Genomic DNA, 19,095 nt, shown 5'->3' on the forward strand with positions numbered 1-19,095 from the left:
TAGGTCTTCAAAGAAAATCGGATGGGTATCAAAACGCTATTACATACTTGAAAAATCTAGCACTGTACTTGAAAAAGTTGGAGTAATTTGCCTTATGAAATAAAACTGCATATTTCCTAATATTTTTATAGGTTATATTTAAAACAATTTTTGAAATTGTATCATGCCAAAGAAGCATAGTGGTGGAAGAGAAGGTTAAAGAATCCATTGATTTTTGTTTCAAAATGTGTGTTGAGAATACATACAGGGTGGAGCAAAAGTAGATCTAGAGTTATTTGTATGGAAATTAATACAAATATTAAGAAGTAATAGAACAAGAATAAATTCTGTGTTTTTGCATACTCACAACCTTAAACCTATTTTTTCTTTACCTGTACTTTCTGCCTATTAGATATGCTCACTTCCCTCATGATTAATGCTGAGGAGACTGGTATGCTTCCATGTTCCTTACTTGAGACAACAGCATCAGAGAAAGATTCTAGATTTTTGGAAATTTTATTAAAGAAAATATTTTTAGTCAACATTAATTATAGAAACACTTTACTTAGTTTAGATTTTTTATAGTGTCTAATTTTTGTAAAACTACTGTCATTTGTTTTGCATATTAGACAACTCTCAATTTAAGAAATAATAGTCTATCTCCTTATATTTCCCTAGAGGTTGCACTTTGTTTTGGTGTGTGGGTCTTGATGGCCCACAAAGTTGTTGGCATATATTCTTCAAACACATAGAAATATGCTTTTAAGAAGAAATGTAGAAAATTATTTCTGGGTATAAAAATATTTACAATAATGGAATTATATCCTACCAAGCCATCCTTTAATTTTATGGAAAAAAACTTTTTTAAAAATCACTAAAACTAAATTTTTTAAGGGGCTCATATTCTTTAAAAATATTTCAAATTAAAGAGTTATCCCTGATCAATATGACTTAGTTGGTTGGGCATCATTCATGGTTGAGCACAGGGTCACTAATTGGATTCCCAGTCAGGGCACATGCCTGGGCTGGGGCTTCGGTCCCTGCTCAGGGTGCTGACAAGAGGCTTCCAGTGTTTCTCTCCCTCTCTTTCTCCCTCCCTTCCCATTCTCTAAAATAAATATATAAGATCATTCACAAAATTAAAGTTATTACAGTTCATAATAATTCCATGATAAAAATGCTTTTGAAGCAACAAAAGCAAGCAGTTATCAGTGCTAGTCACACTTCAGTGAGCATCAGAATCCAGAATCGTACAGTGTTGCAACACAGACTCCTGGGCTCCAGTCCTAAGGGTCCCCACTCTGGGAGACATCAGTGGAGCCTAAGCATTTGTGGTTTGAGTAAATTCCTAGGTGACATCGATATTGTTGACCTCTGAACTACATTTTAAGTAGCATTGATTTAGGGATGCCCCGAGAAGTTTAATTTGTGCTAACAATTTAAATTATGTTTTTCAGAAAAATAAACTCAACTGTCACAGAAGAGCTCAGTGCCCAGAAACCAATGTCAGTTCTATACAGATTCAAGGTGATGCAGATTATTTCATCAACCATCTTGGAGTTCCCACTGTGCAGTTTGCTTATGAGGATGTCAAGGCATTACAGGTGATTGTTCCTAAAAATGCAAAGTGCCCACACATGCACACAAAACGGCAGACATGCAGAATTTGATTTTGTCCTGGCTATTTGTCTTTTGTCTCAAGTAGGTCCCTATAGAAAGCTGGTTCATTTAGAGAGTTACTCCTGTTGTTCAGAGGTTTTGTAACAGTATGTGGAAACATCAGCTCTTTTCAATAGTGTTGAATTCAATGTAAAAAGATTTATACTGTCACTCACATTTTCACAGTGTGCTTTGTAACGGGAAATTTGCAGTAGTTGCGTTAACATCAAAACCTACTTGTAGCCTTCAGTATTCACAGAAACAGGTGACACATAGAGTAGATTCTCCTCTCCTTGCCCAAGGGAAAATGCATTTCATATGCCATATATTAATGTGTCTTGCAGAGTAGCTACCCAAAGTTTGTCAATAGTTGGCCTTCATAAAAAAAAAAAAAAAAAAAAACATTTTTTTTGTGAAGATAGATATTTTTTCTCCCAAAAGAATATCACATGGACATGATTCACCTTAAGTCTGTGTTTATCCATTTATTGAACTTCAAGCTTTTTAATCTTTCTCAGAATTGTTTCATAGGAAACTGTTTCTCTGTAGATATAAACCAGTTGAAATATATTACCTTCTTTTAACAAATTGTGCATACCTTTTGGGGAGCTCTTTAAAAAGCATCCAGGATGGGCTGCTTGAGACAATTTTTACACTAACAAAATGGTGGCTAGAAAATAGAGTAAAGCTTGCTTTGCTCTTCAATTATAAATGTCTTTGAAGAGTTGTATTTAAGTTATATTTTTATAGGCTCAACTTCTGATATTTAATATCTCAGTGTCTGATAACTTTGAGCAATACTTAGATTTATGTTTCTCTGTACTAACTCCCCACCCCCTACACTCACCTTAGCTCCTCTGTAAACAGCTAGTGATCACTAACATCTTAAATATATGGAGGGAGAAACTCTGCGTGGATCCTGTTGTGATGAGATAAATTCTTAGGTCATGTAAAAATAATTGTTATGATTTATCAATTTTTTGCATTTAGGGTCTCCTATGCTATTGTTTGAAAATGAGGTACATGTGTAGAGGTTTTATTTTTTTCTTTTATCCAAGTCTACTCTATACACTTTAATGAAATGGATGTATTAAGAGATTAACTCATTTTTAATTTTTCTTCTTGATATTTTGTAATAATCTCTTTATCATTTTCCACATCTGAGGCGATCCAACTTTTGTCATGCCAATGTATTCAACAATATAGCTTTTCTTCAATACAGGTCTGATTCACCTTGGTTGAGTTTTAAGCCAAGAATTTAGAGAAGCAGTACAGTGTATCCTTAAGAATGGAACTAATAGTTGGCTCTTCATTCTGATACTTACTAGACAAATGATTTAACTTCATTCAGAATTATTTTAGAAATGAGGAACCATGATACAGTTATGGAATCTACTTCATAGAGCCATGCTAAAGAAATGAGACTCTGCATGTAAAGGGCTTAGCTAATGTCAAACATGTAATTAGACTTGTAGCAACCATAGCTATCATCACAATTATCATTGTCAGATTATAAGTCCAATAATTAGTGGGAGAATTTATAAATGTTTTAGGTAAGAATACATTAGTATGAGGAAAATCACATTAATTGTTAAGGAAAACAAACTTCAAAGGCAGAAGAGATGGCATTTGATTAGGATCAGCTGGAAGACCTGCCAAGCTTTGGAAGCTGAAGTGAAATTCTAAGGAAGTACTGTTGGTACTATTATCACTGAAACTCCTAAGACTAAAGTCTTATCTTCTAGCTTAGTCTAAAGAAGCCAATTAGTTTTTCAAATTATACCCAGACTATCTAACTTCCACCATCAAAATCATTTTTAAATTATATTTCTCTTCAATAAATAATTAAAAGAGAATCCCCCATGCTTTTGTATTATAACAAATGACCTCGTTTATATTGCTTTAGTGTGAAACATTTTTTAAAATGGATTTGTCCTTTACAAAATATGAATGCTCAAGATGAGATAATTTTGTGTGGTGAACTCTCCAAAGAACAGATAACCTTTGTTTTCTGTGTTAATTTATAATAAATATTTCTGCATATTAAAAAGAGTTGTGAACATTGAAAGTTATATCCATGATATTAATATTTATACTATGTCAATTAGTAGATAAAATTAGAGCTTTTTCATAAATTTTAATTATATTTTAAAATATATAATGTTTATATATTATATACTATATGTTACACATATAATAATATAAAAAATAATCTCTATCACCTATTGAGTACTTACTGTGCTGTGCTTTTACCTCATCTCATTTAATGCTTATGATATCCCTGTGAAACAGCTATTATAATTAACACTATATTTTGGCTGTTGTGAATGAAATGAAGCTTAAAATCTAGTAGGTTACTCAAGGTTATAAAACTAATAAATGGCCAAGATAGAAGCTGACCTCAGATCTGTTTAACAGCAAGCTCATGTCCTTAACCATTAAACTAAGGGTTGCAAATTGGAAGCCCAAGGGCAAGATCTAGTCCGCAGATATATTTTATTTGCTGTGTGCATTATAAAAAAAAAAATGGATTTCTAGAAACATTGGGTTCTTTTTTCCCATGGGCACAACTGGCTAAATTGTGCATTACTCACTAGCTTGCCATGTTCTTTATTAAAGAATATACCATATTGTTTGTCCTAGAATGCAATTAGGAAAAGTATTTTTTCAACACCTGTTTCTCTCAAAAACTGGGATATGAATGATCAACCTGAAGGGCTACATGTTTTCCCAGACTTGTATTCCCTGTATTGCCTGTCTAGGCCCTGTAGGAACTGAGTTCATCATGTCCACACTCACTTTCAGTAAAATAGTTGAAATGGATCACTCTAGAGTTCCTTTCACTTTAACAATTTATTAAGTGAGTTAATTTTATGATTATGCTTATGTTTTTGAAAAAGTATTTAACATTTATTTGGGTGATTATAATGCAAACCTTAGTATTTCTGCCATTTTTTAAATCTGGCAAGATTGATTAAGAATCTGTTATATTCAGTTTCAAAAGTGAATCATGGTAATAGAAAATAATACTTAACTGTAGGAAGATAAACTTATGCCATAACTACCACTTTTTACGGACATTTGCAACATTATTAGTTCTCAAATTATTTTTTGATTAAACATGAAATTTTATAATCCCTATCCCACATTTCTTATGCTGTCCATATTCTCACCAATACCTTTTCCCTATAGCTTCTCTAGATGCTAATATATTGCATAAGATTGCTTGAAGCACCTTTCACTTACGGCTTTTATAGCTTTTCTTGGTGCCTTTACACTAATTTTCCAATAATTAAATTTCACAAATGCAAAGCTATCTATGGATTTACCAAATGTTAAAATTAGTCTTTCACATACAATATTGCCCTGTTAATTGAAATGTCTCTAGTTATAAGCTCCATTTAAATAAGGTTTTCAATTTGTAAACATTGTTGCACCTGTTAGGAGAGGCATTCTGTACAGAGTAAATACAAGGCAGAGATTGCTGAAAAGGAAATGAAAAGACAGATGCTTTCTGATTAAAAGAGCAATTCATGGCTGATTTGTGGTCCAACGTACATTTTTTCTATCACTTAACAGCTGTTTCACATAATTTTCGTTCCAGATCAGTATATTTACTCTATAGGGCATGTCAGAGGTTCTGGTATTTTTAGTATATCAAAAGATCAGTCCATGTCCTAGCAAGCTTTATACCACAAATTGAAGTTCGGGTTCCCTACTCTGTTTAACCTCATATTTTTTGCTCTTCTGCTTGAAACATTCTGTTATAAATGCAATTTACCTCTATAATGGAGGACTTAGCATTTAAATGATAATGGGATAAAGAGGTATTATTGCTTTTATATGGCAGAGCTTCTTGCATAATTTTTTCAATATCATTTAGTAACCCAGTGACTGAAAACCAAGTAGCATAGATGTTTGGAAATTCTTATTAATTCTTTCTAAGTTAGATAACATTGATACCAGTTTTGATTCTTATACATCAGTTGGGTGTGTATGTGTGTGTGTAATTTAAAAATAATTTTCAGATACAATCCTGATACGATACTACAATGCACATATATGTATTTGTAACAAAATAACTCATAATTTACATGTTGATTCTTCATATTTTATTTCACTTAATAGAAGAAAACTGTCACACTTGAATTAGAGACCATTCTTTCATTATATTTTCTGTTTGGAACTTAGTCACTGCCACTGTTGTGTTAACAGGTAATAGTAGTTCAAAATTCAATTAAAAGCTCTTGATTTAAGTAACCAAACAGTTATATGTAACTATGCAGTATCTAGTTTTGCAGTATCTAGTAGAATCTGTTTCATAGCGACAGTTATGAAACTTAAATGTCACTTAGAAATGAGAAAAATGTGCCAATTGGAACCAGGTCGGAAATGGATTCTTAGTCTTCTCTGTAGTTCCCTCTTTTAGTTTCTTAAAACTTTTATTAGGAAAAAATACCTTTAATGTCAATCAAAATATATTATATTATTTTCAGATCAGACTTAATTCATTTAGGGCTGAGGTTGTCAAATATTTTATTCTAAAAACCAATTTAACCACTAAAATTATCAAAGACTCCAAATAAAAAAGCTTTGTTTATGTGGCTAATACATACAAATATTTGTCATATTAGGAATTAAAACTGATCAAGTATATTTACTTATTAATTTACTTAAATGTCAATAATAAACTTGTTACAAATTAATATAATAACATATTTTATGACAATGAATTATATTTCCCAGCACAAAAAAATGTAAATTAGAAGAGTGGCTTTGTTACACATTTAATCTGTTGTTAAATATTATTTTAGTTGAAATGTATGAAGCAATATGGTCTTCTAGTCTTTTCATGTTAATGACATACATTTTTCTTTGATACTACCCTGAAACTTGACAAGTGTTAGCTTCTAAAGACTGGTTTCAATGTGGAATCTGAAATCATATTAATGAGCTTTTTGTGTCCTCTGCACTTGTGAATGCAGAGAGAAAATGAGAGTGTGAAGGCCTATGATGTCTCTATTATCATATTATAAAAATGGTTTTGATCTCAGGAACCTTTGAAGTTTTCTGGACCACCTTGCAAAAATGCAATTTAGAGAAATGGCCTTGGTTAATCTAGTCCACTTTGTTTTTTATAATATCTAACAAGGTGTTCAACTTTACTCTTTTCAAGCACTGGAACTGTGATTCTATATAAATCTGTATGTGTCTTTTCTGGTCATCTTTGGGTTTTGCTATCCCATTAACCTGGCAAATAGCATGAAGTAGAGGTATAAGACTCTCTTAAACTGTGACTCTACAAAGAATTTCACTTCTTAGAAATTTTCCTTTAGAGGAGAAGATTAAACCCCTGTCAACAAATCAACAGTTACAGAGCAGACCTGAAAAGCTTTGAATGTACAACATAGAAATGCCTGTCGCAGAGGGAGTAGTATTAAAGCTTCTGTATGCTTCCAAGAGCCTGAGGAGTAAACACAAGAAACTGAAATATGAGACAGATATTAAAAAACAAAGAATGGAGAAACTCTTAAGACTCAAACTGATCATTCAAAAGATCATATTTCAAATTGCCCAATATTTTGAAATGGCTCCAAGGAGGACATATTTCCCCCAGCTGTTGTCCTTGCTTGGGATACTAAAGAACATTTATTTCAAATGCCTGTCATCATTGGGTCAAAATATATAATATATGAACTCTATTTAAACTCTATTGCTATTTTCAGGGATTATATTGTGATCATTCCTTTTATGAGGCAACTTGTTTTATAGTAAACTTTTTTATAATTTCAACAATGGTACTCACAGATGGATTTAGTGATCGACGATGTTGTAAATTTGGCAACATTTAAGTTAGAGTAATAGGGTAAATCTGATGAAATTTATTCACACATTTATTAATGCAAACCCATTAATTTATTTAGCCAGCAGTTATTAAGTCCAAGCTATAGTCCAGCATATACAGGAAATGCAAAGATGAATAGAACATGCCCTCCTTCTCTCATACTGGTCACAGTCTAGGTTGGGACTCAGACATGTAAACAATCAAATACAGCATAACTGAAGTTCTCTTAACTGACCTGTGGGAAAATTAACACTATTCATTTTTTAAAGCCACAGTGATAAATTGTTAAGGCTCTTTGAAGCTCTTCACAGTGAGATCATTCTGAATTTTTGCACACTGGTATTCTCTCGGGTTCAGTGGAATGCTCTCCTAGGGTCAGTCTACAGGGTAGGGCAAAAGTAACTTTGGAGTTGTTTGTATGGAAAATAATATAATAATTAATAAATAGTAATACAAGAATAAACAGGTTTGTGTACTCACAACTGTAATACTTTTTTGCCCCACCCTGTATTTGCACATCTATATATGACCTTTGCATTTGTTATTGATACCTAGGTAATTGCTACATAAACTATGAACCATTAGAATAAAAACTTTTTTTCTAAGAAATCTGTAGTGAAAACACTATAAAAGGTGAATTGCTAATAAAGAATTGACATGTAGTAGACCCAACAATTCTTAAATATTGGGAGAAATTGTAGCAATTTAGATGCTTTCTGCACTCAGTTTACTTTACAAATATCTATAATTACACTTTAAATAAAAGGCAACTTGAAATGGAGATAACTAAGACAAGAAAGAAATAATAGAACTTCATTCAACAGGCCCATGTTCAGAGAAAAGACTTGGGCTTTACATCATAATATTGGCCAACACTCACGCACAGGTTTTTAATTAACATATAATATTTTACATATGCATTATTTCATATTTTTGCTGATTATTTAATTCAACCAGATTCTAAATAATTTAACTGCTAACTAGAGGAACAAATTATATTGGCTAAGAGGATTTCTAATATAGAGTGAAGTGATAAAGCCAGGGTAGTACCAAGGAAAATTACATTGAACAAACACTCATATAGTATTTGTGGTGGGCATTTTTTGTTGTTAGTCCTTTTAAACATCTTAACTCATTTAATTTAATTTTTGTACTTGTAATTAGTATTTCTGTGGAAGGTACTAATACAGTATTACAACTTTTGTTGATGGTGAACCTGAGGTACAAAGCAGTCAAATAACTTGGCCAACATCACACTTCCTTCAAGTGGTAGAATCAGTTTTCAAACCTAGCACTCTAGCACCAGGTCTCTGGGATCTTTTTTCCAAGTCTTAATTGTTTCTTGAGGGTTTCCACATAAAATAAAGTGGTTCTAAAATTCTTTTTATATCCCACTACATCCATAGTGCAGTGTAATGTTATGGTACTTCATTCTTTTTTTTTCTAGTTTCCCGTACAAAGGTTCTAAACGTCTCAGCTTTGACCATTCTCAAAGTTAAGAAATAGTTGGTAGAGGGTAATATTTTTTAACTGAATTTAAAATGCCCCCATAATTTATGTATAATGATAAAACTGATATTAATGTTTTTATAGTAATTTATGTTCTTTTATAAAGCAAACCAATTCCTAATGACTTTTGAAAAATGAGGAGATGGGCATGGTTGTTCCTTCTAATTTCAATGATAATGACACATTTCCTTAAGTAGAATATTTTGACATCTAAAACCATTTGGGGGACAAATTTATATGACATTTTTAAATAGTCATTTTAAAAGTTGTTTAAAAGCAGTTTTGGTACCCAAATGTTCTACCTATGAACTCCAGAAGGAAATGGCATATAGAGATCATACAGCTGTGCATGATGACTATGAATAAATTTACTTGTCCATTTTGTAATCTTCACAACTTCTTCATAGTATTTTATTTGCATCTGAATTATGGGTCTTCAACACCTGTTTCACAACTTACAGTGTTTCACACAGAAGCTTATAATTTTGCTTATTTTCTAATAATGAAATGTTTCTATAAAAACTACAGAGAGAGACAAAACAGCAGTCTTGAAATCTCATAAATGTAAAAAAATAACAAAACAAAACAATTGAAGCCAAGGCCACTTAACTTATATAGATCGCTATTGCTTCCTTGGGAAAACTCTGGCTCTTTTATTAGTGTCAAGAGAGCTTCGGTTTTCTTCAGTTTCCTTTTATGATGGTCTATCCCTGTGGTCTTAAATGAATGGAGAGAATTCTGAAAAATAACAAAGTATCAGTATTTTGATTTCTACTGTCGCTTGTCAATAGTTTTAACATGGAAATTATTCTGACCCAGTTTTCTCTTATCAGTGAACAACATTTTAAGAATAAATACTGTAGTGTATGTACTATACTGATAAATGTGTAAAAGTAGGAAAAATACCCTGTAACTTTTTACACAAGGTCATTTTTAGTTCTGTAAATTAGTATTTTGTAATTTGAGTTTTATTAATCTATAATTTTTATCTGGGCATTAGAAAATTTGCACATACTCCATGTTTAGAGATTATCTGTAATTTATGACTCAGGAATATATCCATGAAATTTGAATTAAGGGGAAATTTTGTATGAATATTTCTGGAAACTATTCTTAGAAATAATAAAATCAGATTACAACATTGCTCATGGAAAAATATTTGAGGTTAAATTCAGGGCACATTTTTCTCTCCGTACTGGTGACATATCCCAGATTAGGAATGGCAGCTTATTGGCTAGTATTGGTTTGCAAACTCCCACAAGTTCAGGGGTAATGTTGGACAATCCAAGTGGCCAAAATAAGGCCAGAGGCTTTTTTGGTGAGAAGATGATCTTAAGAATGATGGGTCCACAGATGCCCAGACTCTCTCTGATGGACTGATTGAAAAGAAGCACTCATAAACTCATTGACCTATAGAGCAACATTGATCATTTAATCTAGGTAATTCAATCCATTCGTCTATTGTAAAAGGAAATAGAACAATTATTTACAATAATTATTGTCACCTTGAGGCTATGAGGCACTTGATGGGCAAATCACTGCTAGGTTATGGTTGAAAATATGTTCCAAAATTTCAAACTTAAAGAGGCATAAAAAAATCAGTTGTCAAAAGGAAGAGTCTTCAGTTAAGGATACAGTGTCTGGAAAGTGTGTTATAAAGCAAGAGTTAATGTTAGTATACTTCCTAAGCAAAGGAATGGATGATGGATTCATGAACAAAGTCTGGACAAACTTCAAGTGCTAATCTGTTTCATTTTAAAGATTATGACCACATACTAATGTGAAATGTTTATAAAACTGTGTATGTGAGTGCATGTGTGATGAGTTACAAATAGTGTGTGTATGCATACTAAAATATTTTAATCAAAGAAACATCTTTGATGTTTTTGGTAACAGAGGATCATTCAAATTTCTGTGTTAGAATTTTACTGAGATAATATAAACTCTAAACTAAAATACAAATCAGAAACTTAAGAAGAAAGTAGGGAGTATTGTTTAAGAATTTAGTCATGATTAATTTTGTTTACTTATATTCTATTGTTAGCCACAGAACTTTCAGTTATATCTTGCAAAGAGAACCACATTATGTAGCATAGCATAGATAGAATATTTTATTAGAAAGAAAAATAAGTCTACTCTTTGTTGAAACACAGTTAATGGTAATTTTATGTTTGTTGAATTAATGAGTAGATGGATACGTTTTTAATTAATATTTTTATCATAACTACTACATACTTACAAACCTTAATTCTTTTCCTTCGCATCTTTAATCAGTTTTGATCACTGTGTTTATATTGCTTCTATTTCTTCATTTAAGATAATATTAATATACTTTTTATATTGCTTTCGACATCTAATGTCTAATTAGTATTTACTCTGGAATTGTGAGGATGCCTCAATATTACAAAATTTGTCAATATACCTCATAACATTAATACCCAAAATCATTCATTTAACAATCTTTCCTTTTCCACTGACCTGAAATAGTTCACTCTTATGATAGGCTGCATTAAATTATTTTATATCCTTGGGTCTTTTTCAAAAAGTTTCATTGTTTCATTGATTTGTCTGTTCTTATACCTATATTGGTAAAAATTTTTTCTCATTTAATTACTGTAGCTCTATAACAATTTTAATATCTGATAACTTAAGTCCTACTTTTTTATTTTATTTTTCGTCTATTATTTTTCCTTTTTAATAAATGTATTGGAAGTGATGCTGTTAACAAAATTATACAAGTTTCAGGTGCATAATTCTACAATACATCATCTGTACACTGTATTGTGTGTATACTAGCTCATCATAATAGTCCATAATATAATGGTACCATATTGATGTAAGTATTCCCCTATTATTGGATATCAGCTTTATCTGCATTTTTTAATTATAGGTACTCTTAGACATCATGTTTGTTCTTCTCTCTAGTTTCTATAGGATAAATTACAAAGCATGACATTTGAGTCAAAGTGTGAATACTTTAAGCACCTTAACGTATTGAAAAAGACCTTTCTGAATGGTGGTACATTTTTAAAAGAACATTAGATTGTTTAATCTCACTCTTAACAACAGTATACATTACAATTTTCTTTTTTTTTTACTAATGATAGGTAAAATTGATAGCCTGTGTTTTAATAAATTTTTTCCTGAACTAAATGCTTAGTAGTAACTTTTTGGCTTATTAAAATATTTGGAAGGGGTATTCAATGTAGAGTCTGTATTTGGAATGGAATTTGTTGATATAGATCAAGATAACAATTTCTTTAAGAAAAATAGAAATTATATGGCGAAGATGTTAACTGGAGGATCCATCTTAAGAAATTATAAATTTTTAATTAATAATCAGTACCAGGATGACATTCATAAAGGAGTTTATGTTCAAGTTTACCAAGGCATGAATCTTCCTGCAAATCCACATGCTCACATGTTAAAGGCTAACCTTCAAGAAACTTTAAAGCATTGAAACTGTGAAGCTGGAAAATAGAAAATGTATGATAGTCAAGTTGACAGGTATCAAAGATTGCCTTATGGAAGTCCCAATATAGTGTTCCAAACTACTGTATGGAAGTAGTATATAGACTTCCTTCAGCAGTCATAGTAGTTTCTACGAAGGCAGGAGAGAAAAGACAGTTAAAAAAAAAAAAAAAAAGGAGATAAACATCTACATAAATCAGAGTTTAATGATTCTGAGGTCAAAATTGTGAAATTATATGATTATATGTATTGGCTTTTAGTATTGAATAAAGGGTATTTGCATGTACTGAGAGATGGGGAGGAGGTGCAGGTTGTTAGAGGCCCAAGTTGTGATTAATGTTTCTGTCTAGTGGGCACACCAACCCTTTCAAAATAGCTGGTCCTGTTACTACACTATTATTAACCTGTGAGGCAACATAAAAATAGACTTGTGCCACATTGCACTCTATCATTCCCTGATGCCATTTTTCAGGAGGTGCCATAGAAAAAAAATGACACTTTGTTATGGGCGGGTGGGTGGGTGGTGGTTAATGTGGAGACGGAAGGTATACGTTCCTGAATCTCATTGCTATTCATGATATCTCTATTTTATTTTTTATCATTGAATATTTCTGTGTTTTCATATAGAATGTAAATCATTTCTTGAAAATGAAGAATGGAATTGTGCTTATTTTAAATAGAAGATTTAACTATGGTGCTAAATAAAATAACTGACTCGTAAGCCTAGATGTTTTCTAAAACAATTTGTTAGACATTTTTTTAAATAATTTATTTATTTGTTTGTTTATTTATTTATTTATTTTTAGAGAGAGGGTAAAAAAGAAAGAGAGAGAGAGAAACATCACTGTGTGGTTGCCTCTCACTTGAGCCCCCAACTGGGGACCTGACATACAACCTAGTTATGTGCTCTGACTGGGAATCGAACCAGCAACGCTTGGTTCACAGGCCAATGCTCAATTCACTGAGCTACATCAGCCAGGTTGTTAGACTTTTTTATGTTTGTGAAAATATTCCAGAGAAGGGAAATAATGGAAAGGAACAAATATATTATGATAATAGTATAGGAATTTAATATTTTTCTTCCTTAAAAATATTAATCATCATTATCAATTAAGTTTAATTAAGCATAAACCATGTGCAGAACACTATGCTATGCATCAAGAATAGATAAAGTGATGATACGATCCATGGCACTCAAGGGATTTACCATATCCTTAGAGCATCCAGGCATGAGTATAAATAAATAAATATCAATTAAAAAAAGCCAAAGCTCAGTGCCAAGTGATTTTCATAGATAATAAGGGTATTTGAGCCTTATTTCTAATTTTAATTATTTTATGTTCTTAGAATTTATATATATATATAAATTGCAATTTTAACATTGCAATGGATTCCTGGATGGTTTTTGAAATATAGATGCACACACCATAGGTAAAATAAATCTCAAGGGTACTATAAGGGAAAACAAAATCTGAGACTGTACCTGTCAGATTATAAATCAGAGAGAGACATTTTAGCAGAGAGCAGGTCTTATGAATCTACAAACCCCTGTTCCCTTCTAGGGGTCAAAGTAACAGGTAACACTATGACTGCTGTTCTTCTATAGTATTTTAGGGTCAGTTCCTGGAATCATCCAGGGATTGGCTACTGATGGAATTTATTTACAGAAAGTAATGTCCTTGCAATTCAAAATACAGACTTCAGGTAATACCACTGACCTGGAACATTACCCAAAACCTATCTAACCAAGCTCTAATGCTTGAAATTATTGTTGACTATTTTCTTCTTCACACCCTAATCAATACTTCTAACTCCTATTTTTTGCCAGTTACTTTATTGCTCGGTTCAATTCATTTTATCTTACAGTGTTTCTCATTTTATCACTTAATTGCCAACAATTGTTGCTAATTCAGACCATTCATTATACATCCCGATGTTGGTCTCCTAATTTGGTAGCCTTTCACCCACCATTTCATCTTGCAAGATGCTTGAAGGCTAAACTCCTAAAGAGCTGCGTTAATTATGCCCCTCTTTCCCTTCCTTTTTCTGGTTTTATAACCTTCTACATTTTCCAGTGATCAATTTTTAATGGTCCCATAAATAATATAATCTTTCCCTCCAACAAAGTACTGTTTATGTCATTCTCATATCTAACAGGGTGGAGCCTTGAAGACATTTGTATTCTCTTTTTCTCCTGATAGTGTAACTCCTAGTTGAGGTTACCAGTTTTGTCCTAAGCACCGTTGCATATTGTATTTTTACTTAGGGTGTAGAAGCATAAAACCATACAGTACACTGAAATAAATTAACCCCTATTTAGATAATGCATTTGTTTCTTGGGGCTACACACAAAGTAACATTAACTGAGTGGCTTAAACAATAGAAATTTTTTGTTTCTTGGTTCTGGAAGCTAGATATTCAAGATCAGGCTGTTAGCAGGTAGATTTGTTTCCTTCTGAGGTCTGTGAAGGAAAATCTGTTCATGTCTCTCTCATAGCTTCCAGTGGCTTGAAGACCATTTTGACATTCCTTATGTTGCAACACAATTCCAGTCTTTACATGGCATTCTCCCACCTTTGTTTTTGTGTCCAAATTCCCCTTTTTTATAAGCACATAGGCATATTGGATTAGAGCTCATCCTAATGATGTTATCATAACTTGATCATATGCAAAGACCGTATTTCCCAGTAAGGTCACATTCAAAGGTATGGGGATTAAGACTTCAATACCTTTTTAGGAGATACAATCTAATCCATAACAAAAAGTAATATATCACTTTAATCTAGACTGTGGAGGATTATTATTTTAATAAAATTGGTTTGTAGGTTCTTACTTGATTATATTACTATATTTTTAGTCCTGAAAGTGTTCATTTCCCCCTATAAACTGTGCATAAAATGTGGAACATCTTGGTTCCTTTAAGTTTCCTTTTATATAGACTCAGAACACTTGCTATCAAATTTCAATTCTGTCCTTTTAAACTACCAGTTTGGCTCTGGAGGCCCTGATAAAATATTGAAATATTTCCAAGTGACACCCTGTACATTTGTTTATGTTCCAGTTAGTTGAGTTCATTGGTCTGCATGATTATCTAATCACATTACAATATAATATTGCAAAGTAGAAGTCTGCATAAGCTTTCCATGATTGGTCATCACAGAAAATAGAATCTTGATTTGCTATGGTTCCAGATGGTGGTTTGCTTATAATAGTTTAGATTTACTCATTATCATTATAAAGTAAATGAAGCTAAATTATACTATCTTAGAATTTTCATGTTGTTTGTAACAATAGGCTCTTGCAGAAGGCATGTCCTTATCCACTGCACAGATATAACTAGTTTATTATCCCAATAACCTGTTTTTGAATGTTGGCATTCTCTACCATAAAAATTAATTTTTAATATTAGTGCTCCTCAATTTTGAATGTTACTTATTTACTATTTATTTTTAAACACATTCAAGTAGGATGCTTTTTCAATGTTGAGAAGCCTGCTTCCCAGTAACATGACAAGTATGTGGAGGTTATTACTAGCATCGCCTATTAGTTTTGAGAAAATATTTTAGTGTACATTAGTATAAAATGTCCCTACTTTTTTAAGTTATTTATTGGCAGATATAAATTCAGTACACAATATTTTATGCCAGTTGTCCAGATCCTAGCTCTCTATGGCTTACACAACATTTATTTTTAACACTTAAGTCATAAAAGTTGTTTTCCATATCTTCAGTCAAATTTAACTACAAGTAAGAAGTAGAAAAATTACCTGTCACATTATTCACAGGCCAGACCAAGATACTGTAATACCATGGCCCACTAAGCTAATTTAGAAGAAAAAAAAAAATGGAAAGAGATTTTTAAAAGATGGCATTTGTATGTAATATATGTAGAGAATTTTAGGGTTTTGACAGTTTGAGATTGTATCCTCTTTAGAGAGAATGCATAATGACTTTTATTTCATTTGAAATATGCATAACTTCTTGAAGGTAACTTTCAACTCTCATTAGCACTTTCCAAAGCAAATTTCCCATTTCCATAAAAGCAAAAGATACAATGTACCTGAACTTTGAATAGATTTTTTACTTATCAATAATTCAGTCTTCCCCTCTTGTTTGGGACTTTCACTCTACTAATTAGTGAGGGAAAAACCCTACTATGGAAATAAAAGTTGACGTTTAATTGTTATATCTATCAAGTCTCATACCTAATCAGCATTGCCAGATTATATCTAATTCTAGCTGAACTATGGAATGCTGTTAAGATATGTCAGTGAGAATGAATTGGTCAGTAAGAGTGGGGCTTTTGGACTCGGGCTTTCTAGATTTGAATACTAGCTTTGTTTCTCACTAACTTGTAACCTTGTATAAATTAATTTCTTGAAGTTATAATTGCCTCATCTAAAAAGTGATAGTGATAATGATATTTGCCTCATAATTACACTGTTGTATCAGGGTTTTCCACCTCAACACTATGACACTTAATACAGGATAATTCTTTGTTGTGAAAGGCTGTTCTGTGCTTTAAGGGATATTTTACACCTCTGGTCTCTGTTTACTAGATGCCAATGTAGTGCTCCCTTCCCTTAGTTCTAACAACCGGAAGTATCTCCAGACATTTCTAATGCCAACTGGAGGGCCAAATCACCTTCAGTTGAAAATCACTACATTATACAAATATTAATACCTATATTTATGGAGAGAAAACTTTGCACTGTTCTTGGCACATAGTAAGTGCTCGGTAAACTTTAGTTATGATTATCATATAACAAACAGGCACTTATATCTTCTATGAAGAGACATACTCTTAAAAGACTAGAGCACTATATTCTCTCTGTACATATACATGTATATATAAATGTATATCTGAATATGTATGTACATATATATGTACATGTATATTATCTATTTTCCAACTATTATTTAGGGTAATGATGGGTGTAGCAGAATAGCTATTATCTACAGATAATCATCAAGCCTCATTAGTTTATGATCTTTGCCACTAATTATTTTATAAATGACCAAAACGTTGCAAAAGAGATGGACTTAAAGTTATCTTTCTTCTATTGGACACTATAAAAATAAAATACGTACATAAGAAATGGCGTACAGTAGAGTGAACAGATTTTATATATGATACAACATTATAAGGATCATGACCTATAAGGATTTTTTTTAACACTACAGTTGGGTCCAAAAAATATGCCAAAATATATTTTTAAATGTTACTTGATTTCTAAAAGCCTAAAATGGGAAACATTGAAAGCTTAAAATGATTAGAAGTGTGTGGAAATATAAAAACAGTATAAGGTAATCCCATTTTCTTAATGTTAGTAATCATTTATTTGTTTAGTTTTCTATATATTTCAAGGCTTTTTTTTTTTCTTGTGTTACATTATTACCTCAGCTGTGCAATTTAGATAGGGATTCTTTTGACCTTCTTATAGACAAGGAGACTGAAACAGGGGTCATACTCCTATTAAGTGACAAATACAAGACAAATAATATGGCTCAAAGTGTACAAGTTTCCCCTTAACCCCAGGTCTTCACATGTTTAATCACAGTTTCTACTACAATAGCCAATTGCTATTCTGAGAAAGATGCTTGATATTCCTATTGGTGGGGCCTTTTGCATATATCTACCTGTCTCCCTCACTGTTTCAAGTTAATTTAATCCTTCACAGTGCACTCAAGGGTCATTCCCTCTAATAGTCTTTGGTGGTGCTTTTAGTACATTACACTACATGAATTGTACTCTTAAATATTCCCCTGGAAACTCATTTAGTTGAGTTTTGTAGTAAGAGCACAATGACATTGTTAAGGTTAATGACTAGATGTTTTACAAGTTGAAACACATTTGAGGTTAAATTGATTGTTTGGATCATTTTATTCAACAATGTGAAGGCCTTGAGTGCAGGTGTTACTTACTGCCTTGAAGGAACATCTTTGTTTTACCCTTAATGGTGTGGTATCGATAGCTATAATGTATTGGTGAGCCTAGCACTACTCCAACAGTGTGGCTAAAATGCAGGCTATAAAAGTTACTGCTAATAAATTTACACTGACATATAGATGCTTTATAATAACCAACATTTATAAAGAGTCTTATCTATTACCTGTATGCTCATTGGAAATCCTGTCACACAGAAATTATAATTAATTTCACTATTCCAATGATAGTATTGATGATCAGAGGTTAATACTAGTTGAAACTAAAACGGATATTTTAGTATTTAACAAATGTTAAAGATAAACATTACAAGATATTTCAGAACTAAGAACAGTATTTAAACTATGGGGTAAAGGAGTAGGAATTTAATGGCTGTTTATGAACCAAATCTATATTGATAGCACAAGGTAATGGATTATTTTTAATTTATAAATAAATAAAGAGTAGTATTAGCATGTGATTCAGGAAAATGGATGAAACAACCAGGAAGACTAAAAACAGAAGCTCATGTGGATAGTAAATAAAACTTACTACTAATCTGATGGTAAACAAATACATAAAGTATTAGAACTATAAGGAAGGGAGGGGGAAGGAGAAAGGAAGAAAACAAGACAGAAATGGAAGTTCTTTAGTAATTGAGAAGTGAGAGATGATTTAGTCAAGTCACAAAGCAGGAATTAGAAAGC

The 19,095-nt window shown here is 32.0% G+C and overlaps 1 protein-coding gene across 1 annotated transcript in view; it reads left to right on the forward strand.

Annotated features, from left to right (window-relative positions):
• NAALADL2 (N-acetylated alpha-linked acidic dipeptidase like 2) overlaps window positions 1-19,095 on the forward strand; it is a 669,716-nt gene that overhangs the window by 457,833 nt on the left and 192,788 nt on the right. Inside the window, exon 9 of the mRNA XM_090276711.1 lies at window positions 1,437-1,583. Coding sequence (XP_090132837.1) covers window positions 1,437-1,583 — 147 coding nt within the window. The remainder of the gene's footprint in view (window positions 1-1,436; window positions 1,584-19,095) is intronic.

This window comes from Furipterus horrens, unplaced genomic scaffold (genome assembly GCF_987537825.1).
Source record: "Furipterus horrens unplaced genomic scaffold, mFurHor1.1.pri manual_scaffold_1, whole genome shotgun sequence".
Taxonomy (NCBI): Eukaryota; Metazoa; Chordata; class Mammalia; order Chiroptera; family Furipteridae; genus Furipterus; species Furipterus horrens.